This window comes from Hipposideros armiger, unplaced genomic scaffold (genome assembly GCF_001890085.2).
Source record: "Hipposideros armiger isolate ML-2016 unplaced genomic scaffold, ASM189008v1 scaffold_144, whole genome shotgun sequence".
Lineage (NCBI taxonomy): Eukaryota > Metazoa > Chordata > Mammalia > Chiroptera > Hipposideridae > Hipposideros > Hipposideros armiger.
Window position 1 is genome coordinate 700,498 of NW_017731494.1, and position 7,038 is coordinate 707,535.

A 7,038-nucleotide genomic window follows, 5' to 3' on the forward strand; every position below is an offset into this window, starting at 1 on the left:
GCAGCCCAGCTCCAGGTTGAGCTGTTGTTCAGCATCTTAGCTGTAGAGAGCAGTGTCACTGACCCTCATATGTGGGATCCGAACCGGGGCCCTCTGGCGTCCCAAGCCAGTTCTTAACCATTGTGCCACTCGGCCGGCCCTGATCAGGGATTTTTAATACAAGTATTGATCAACTAGCATTGTGTATTGTCTCTGAAGCTACTTAAAAGGTTGTACCATCTCATGCGTTATTGGTGATCATGGAAATTGGTAAAGCCTTTCTGGTGGGCAATAATATGTGTCACAGTTTTAAATGTGTGTAAGAAGAGCTCAGCTCTTCTACTTCTGGGAATGTATCTCAAGAAGGTAAAAGTGTTAGAAAAGATTACAAAGCTATTATCAGTATGTGTATGTGTGTGTGTGTGTTTACTGTGTTTTAATTCTTAGAGGAGTTTGGAAATCTAGGTTTAATATACAGTTAGCAATTAAACATTTCTTGAATGCCTACTATGTGTCAGGCTGAGTGCTGAGCACTGAAAATAAAAATATCAACAGTCTAGTTACAAGGACTCACAGTTGGATGATACTTTCCCACTAACCAGAGAGTATTTTAATAAATAGTAAGTAAAACTCCAAGCAGTAGTAAATGCCATGATTTATTATATTTGAATATAGGCACCTACTGAGGCTACTCATTTGGTGTGCTTGGCACACATTTTCTCTGTTTAAATGGAGGGAAGGTGTGTGATTCCCTCTTGGGTTGCTGTTGTCCTGAAAGTGCCCATGTTGGAATAGGCAGGGTTCTGGAAATGCTGGTCAGGAGCTAAGAAGATGAGACAGGGACCCCTTCCTATGCATTTGAGAACAGTGATTTTTTTCATTTCTGCCACTTAATCCTGGAATAGAAAACTGAGGATTCTTGTGTTTTCCTTAATATTAGGTCATCAATAATCAGAGGGTGGTCCCAGTTGTATTTTCATGTTACCACGTTGAAGTTTGTGTGTGTTTCTGCTCAGCTTGGTCCATGTCTGCTTGGCCTCCTCCATCATGACTATCACTCATGTCCAGGGAATGTGTGTCCCCCTCACAGATGGCGTATTTGGCATTCCTCATGCTGTTCACTTTTACTGTGTTGGTGGAGATGCAGCGTAAACCCAGTGTACAAGAGTGGCTCGTTATCATTTACATCTTCACCAACGCCATTGAGAAAGCCCGGGAGGTGAGCTATCCCTTCCTTCTACTTTTGTCTTCTACACACCTCTGCTAGAGGTGTTCTGAGCTCTGGTGATGAAAATGGACAGGTCAAGGGTGATGGTAAGACAGACAATGCTGATCCTGATCTGTGTGCTACAGGAAGGCTATTTAGGGGAAAATCTCTGATCGCAAACCTTTCTCCTTGCTAAAGACTTTCTACTGGCTGCTGTCTTTGAAAGCAGTTGTTTTCAAGGACATCTTAATGTGTTTTTCAGTACTTGAGTGATGCTATCTATTTGTTATTAGCTCCTCCAACTATTTGATTTTCTGGAAGAGTGTGTGTGTGTGTTTGCTTAAATGAGATTGATTTTTCATAGCGTAGCATGACTTGCATATTATCAGTTTATCTCACAGAGTGGCACATAGATGGTCAAAGTTATATAATAAGTAAAGATTTCATTTATAGCTTTAAAAGATCCTACTAAATACCTTTGAAAATTGAAGCTGAAAATCCTTCTGAGGCAAGTAGTCCAAGGAACAAACAAGACAACATTTTTGTCTCTAGTTTGCAATGAGATATTAAAAAAAAGAGAACATTTCCATGCAGTTATATCTGCAATCATACACAGTTATGACTGTTGTAGATATATGTACAAGATGTGATCACAAAACACAGTGAATGTTTAAATTAAAAAAAAATGTATTACAGTAAAAGACACATTGCCATTAATCTCCCTCAAAATGCTCCCCCTCACTTCAAACACACTTATCCCATTGTTTATGCCACTTTCTGAAGCAGTTCTGGATGTCCTCTTTCATGAGTGTCTTTAGTTGTGCTGTCATGGCTGTCTCAACATCCTGAATTGATTCAAAATGTTTATCTTTCATCGTTATTTTGACTTTGGGGAAGAGTCAGAAGTCTCAAGATTCCAGATCTCATGAATAACGTGAATAAGGACACACTTCAATGTTTTTTTTAATATTTGACAGAAATTGCCATACCAGAATTAATGTGTAACATGGAGCCTTTCCATGTGATCAAAATATACAGTGAATGCTGCTGCTGAGTGCCATGCAATGGAAAGGCAGGTATCTTCAATACGGGAAGTGGCACATCAAACCTTAGCAATAGTGAGTGACAAGGTTCAACTTGTTTGGTGCAGTCAGTTGGGTGTGAGCTACGGTTGAGAGAAGGTGTGTTTTTAAGTGTGCCATACATCATCTTCCATCATGACAATGCTCTGTGTCACACATCACTTCTGGTATATGGCAATTTCTGTCAAATATAAACATTATGGTGTGTCCTCATCCACCTTATTTACTGGATGTGGCACCGTGCAACTTCTGGGTCTTCCCCCAAGTCAAAATGATTCAGGACATTGAGGCAGCCATGACAGTGCAACTAAAGACACTTATGAAAGAGGACTCCCAGAGCTGCTTCAGAAAGCCACAAGTGCGATGGGATAAGTGTGTTTGAAGTGAAGGGGAGTATTGGGGGGGGGGGAAGGAGGGGGATTAATGGCAATGTGTCTTTTATTGTAATAATTTTTAAAATTTAAACATTCACCATATTATTTGATCACACCTTGTATAGCTACCTCTGTCTATGCATTTATGTACATTTTTTTCTCCTAGAGTTAATGTGACCAATATTATATATTAAGAAAATGTATTCTTAGTAGTTATACCTATAGTGTCTGCTAGTTACTATTGTGAAGTTTATAGATTATACAAAATAATTCAGGAGAAAAATGTTATCTGAATTCTACCATTTTAATGCCTTGGAGAAAATAGGTTTACTATTTTACAATCATCAGTTTGTCTGATATTCTGTTGCAGGGTAATTTCTTATAATGGTGAGTTCTAATATCACATTCTGAGTAATTTGTCAACAACTCACTAAAGAGCAGTAGTAGGACCAGATTATAGAATTTTTGATTTCAAACTAGTTTTCTTTGCTCTTGGCTGTACCTCATGAAATGAAATCATCACTATATACTGCAATATTACATTTTAAAATGTCTTGGAGTTTCCCTGTGTTAGCTTAGGATTAATGAAAACTAGAAAAATTACTTAAAAAAATGGTTCTGTTTGGGTTTTCAAATAGCTGGCTAGCACTAACAGTGACATTAAATTATATTTATAGAATTGTTTAAATAATTCATTACCCGAGGATAAATTAAGTCACCAAAATCCCCTTGTGATCGAAGATTTGGCAGGATTCAAATTACTCTTTAAATGAGCGGTTGATGCATTAAAGAAGATGATATTGATGAGACTCTTGCATTATACCGCATTCTTTAAGTTTCTCTCTTTCTTCTTTTAGGTCTGTATTTCAGAACCTGAGAAGTTTACTCAAAAGGTAAAGGTATGGATTAGTGAGTATTGGAACCTCATGGAGACTGTGGCTACTGGCCTGTTTTTGGTTGGCTTCAGCCTTCGGTGGGGTGACCCTCCTTTCCACACAGCGGGGAGACTTATATACTGCATTGACATCATATTCTGGTTCTCACGACTCCTGGACTTCTTTGCTGTGAATCAACACGCAGGTCCATACGTGACCATGATTGCAAAAATGGTGAGTAGAGTCTGCTTGTATATTCTGGTGTTCTTTTTTAACATTTCTGCCTAATTTCATGGTTCTCATTCAGTAATTTAACTTTTGAAATTATTTATAGATGCACAGAAAGCAAGATCATTTCATCACTGCTTTCCTTATAACCACAAACTCATATTTAACAAATGTCCTTGGATAACATATGGGGTAGTTGATTAGGATTCTCAGTTTAACGAGAATTCTCTTGGGGTAAGGGCAGATGATATGGGATTGAATCAAATTTGTCTCTCAGCACAATAATTCCCAAGGGCCAGATTTGTGTGAGGCTACCACCAATAATATTTTTTTTGCTAAAATATTGATTTATCTTTGTATTTCTTCATCCCCATCCAACTCTTAATTAGTGATTACGGTGGGTCACACCCTGTTCTAAATACTTAGTATATATTAACTCGTTTACTCTTCAAAACACCTTTATGAGATAGGTACTATTATCCACATTTTACAAACAAGGAAATGAAGATTAAGTGAATTTCCCAAGGGTATTAGTAGGGGAGCCAGGATTCAAATCTGGGCCACCTGGCTCTGTCTGTCATTGGCACTCACTGTGCAGTTTTATTAGCCTTGTTCATCTGGCTTTGCAAAGGGCCTAAGACTCACCCCCTAGGAAGTACAGTATGTCAAGATCATCTTTGGTTTTTCTTCTAGAATACTCACTGGCAAGTTCTTGCAAAGGAAGTGTAGTGCTGAAACAAAAGAAGAGGACAGAAAAGGGAGAACCTCCACGATTCCAAAGATAGACTTTTTCTTCACACTTCTCTTTAGACCAACACTGTTCTCTCTGGTCTTGGTGACATTGGTATTAGTTAGATAGGCTCTGCTGAGGTGACTGATATATCTCAGCGAGTTAGCACAAGTTTATTTTTTTCCCTAATGCAAAGCTTAATGAGTGCTCATGGTGGCCATCCTCTACCCAGTGACTCAGGGATCCAGAATTCTTCCATCTTATGACATAGTAATGTCAGCATGTGGCTTCTAAGGTCTCCTATGAGAAGGAGTGAGAGGGATGGAGAAAGTCTTATGGCTTTTAACTTTTAACTGCTCTGGACAGGAGGTGACTCAATTCACTGTCACTCCATAGCCCATGGGCCAGAATAGGTCACATGGCCCTAGCCTCATGGAAGAAAGGCTAAGAAATGTAGAAAAGCTCATAGAATACTCATGGAATAATTGTCTCTGCCATGGTAAGCAAATGGGTTGAGTTCATGTACATTTAGTAAGTGAAATGAATTATTTAGAAGGGCCTTAAAAAACGATAATACGAAGGTCAGTGTTCTGTAAGCAGCCCTCTATTGTGTATTATAACAATAAGTCTTACTTTTAATACAAAGACTAAGTGGCAGTTATGAACCATTGGATTTAACAAACATCATTTCACAGTTACTTTTTGCATGTTTTGGGATCCTCCCCTTCATCAGTGTGCTCAGTAGCTTGGAGTTCTTCAGCAGATTCTTTGCCTGATGCATTTCTCAGACTCCAATCAGTTCTTGAAGATAATTGTGGGAATAAGGAACCGTTTTACTAATTTGAGTATCTCTATTTTTTTCTTTCCCTAAACTTTGGCCCAATTGGTGAAAAGTTGGATATTAGCAAATCGAAAGCTGTTCACATTTCATTACTTCTTAAAAAAAAGAACAAATTCTCTTTGTTAGCAAAGAGTTACAAAGTTATGTTATTTCCATAAACTACATTGACATGAAACACATATTGTGCAGAGAAAACAAAATGGTTTAGCCAAAGGAAATCCAACTATTCATGGACTAGGGCATTTTGGTTAATGACTAGACAGTCATATTATTGGCAGGTATGATTATGATGGTTGCTCATGTTTGATTTGTTTTAAATGTCAAATCTGTAGTAAAATTCTGGTTGTGTTGTGCTACTTTTACAGACGGCAAACATGTTCTACATTGTGATCATAATGGCCATAGTCCTGCTGAGCTTTGGAGTGGCACGCAAGGCCATTCTTTCTCCAAAGGAACCTCCATCTTGGAGCCTCGCTCGAGATATTGTGTTTGAACCATACTGGATGATGTATGGAGAAGTCTATGCATCAGAAATAGATGGTGTGTAGGAGATTTTTGTCATCATACAGAAATTGAGCTTTTGTAGATACTCAGAATAAAAAAAATCAGGAAAATAATCATCTGGATCTTAAAAATATAAAAAAATTGTGGTATTCTGCTAAGTTAATGTGCTAAATATTTAGAGTCATCTTATGTCATTCTTTTTTTGTAGTTTGCTCCAGTAAGCCATCCTGTCCTCCCGGTTCTTTTCTGACTCCATTCCTCCAAGCTGTCTACCTCTTCGTGCAATATATCATCATGGTGAACCTGTTAATTGCTTTCTTCAAGTAAGTTATTTTAATTAAATATGTTTTTTTTTTGTTTAAATAAAAATGCGGGCAGGTATTTTGAGTAGATTCACTTGTATTTTAAGCAAGTAACCTTTGGTTTTTGTGTTCCGTGTCTTATTACTACAGCTTTAGAATATGGGCATGAAACTACTGGTAGAAAGGCATCAGAGCATGAGAAGAGGCAAAACAATAAATAGAAAGTATAATAAAAGCAGAATGAAAGGAAATCATGCATTGCAATTAAGTTAATTAAGTGATGAATTACAACCATGGAAGAGTTGATTAAGTTGAAAGTTGGCTAAGGAGAGTACTTGATATTCTTTCTTCACTTGACGACCCTCAACACAGCATATCTTATTCTCTGTTTTCTTTTATCTCACTTTTCACTTGTTCTTAGTCTCGTTTTCTGGATCACCATCTCTTAAGCTTTCAACATTGGAATGTCCCCAGGTCAAGACCTTGCTTGTCCTTTATTTATGCTTTCTTTGGTGATTTTGGTCAGTTTCCTGTATATGCTGACAAATTGTAATTTATATCTCTAGCCCAAATCTTTTTTTTGAACTTAAATCCTGTAGATCTAACTGCCACTTTCCGTTGCCAGCTGGATGTATAGTAGATTTCTAAAAATTTAAATATCCAAATTCTTGACCTTCCCTCTTATTCAACATATACTTATTCTATTTTTAGTCTTTTCCAAATCTATTAGGAAGACCACAAGTTTCTGTGAAAGTTCCATCTTTCCAGTTGTTCAGACCAAAAACCTTGGAGTCATTCTTTTTTTTTAAGATTTTTAAAAATTTTTTTATTGGGGAATTGGGGGGATGGGAACAGTGCTGGGGAATTGGGGGAAGGGGAACAGACTAGTTGCTGTCGTTTTGTTCTTCAATCTAGT

At 37.6% G+C, this 7,038-nt stretch overlaps 1 protein-coding gene across 3 annotated transcripts in view; it reads left to right on the forward strand.

Moving 5' to 3' along the window:
- TRPM6 (transient receptor potential cation channel subfamily M member 6) overlaps window positions 1–7,038 on the forward strand; it is a 158,642-nt gene that overhangs the window by 99,125 nt on the left and 52,479 nt on the right. For all 3 annotated transcript variants that reach the window (XM_019650685.1, XM_019650686.1, XM_019650684.1), the window contains 4 exons: window positions 1,070–1,198; window positions 3,500–3,751; window positions 5,682–5,856; window positions 6,029–6,143. In XM_019650685.1, coding sequence (XP_019506230.1) covers window positions 1,070–1,198; window positions 3,500–3,751; window positions 5,682–5,856; window positions 6,029–6,143 — 671 coding nt within the window. The remainder of the gene's footprint in view (window positions 1–1,069; window positions 1,199–3,499; window positions 3,752–5,681; window positions 5,857–6,028; window positions 6,144–7,038) is intronic.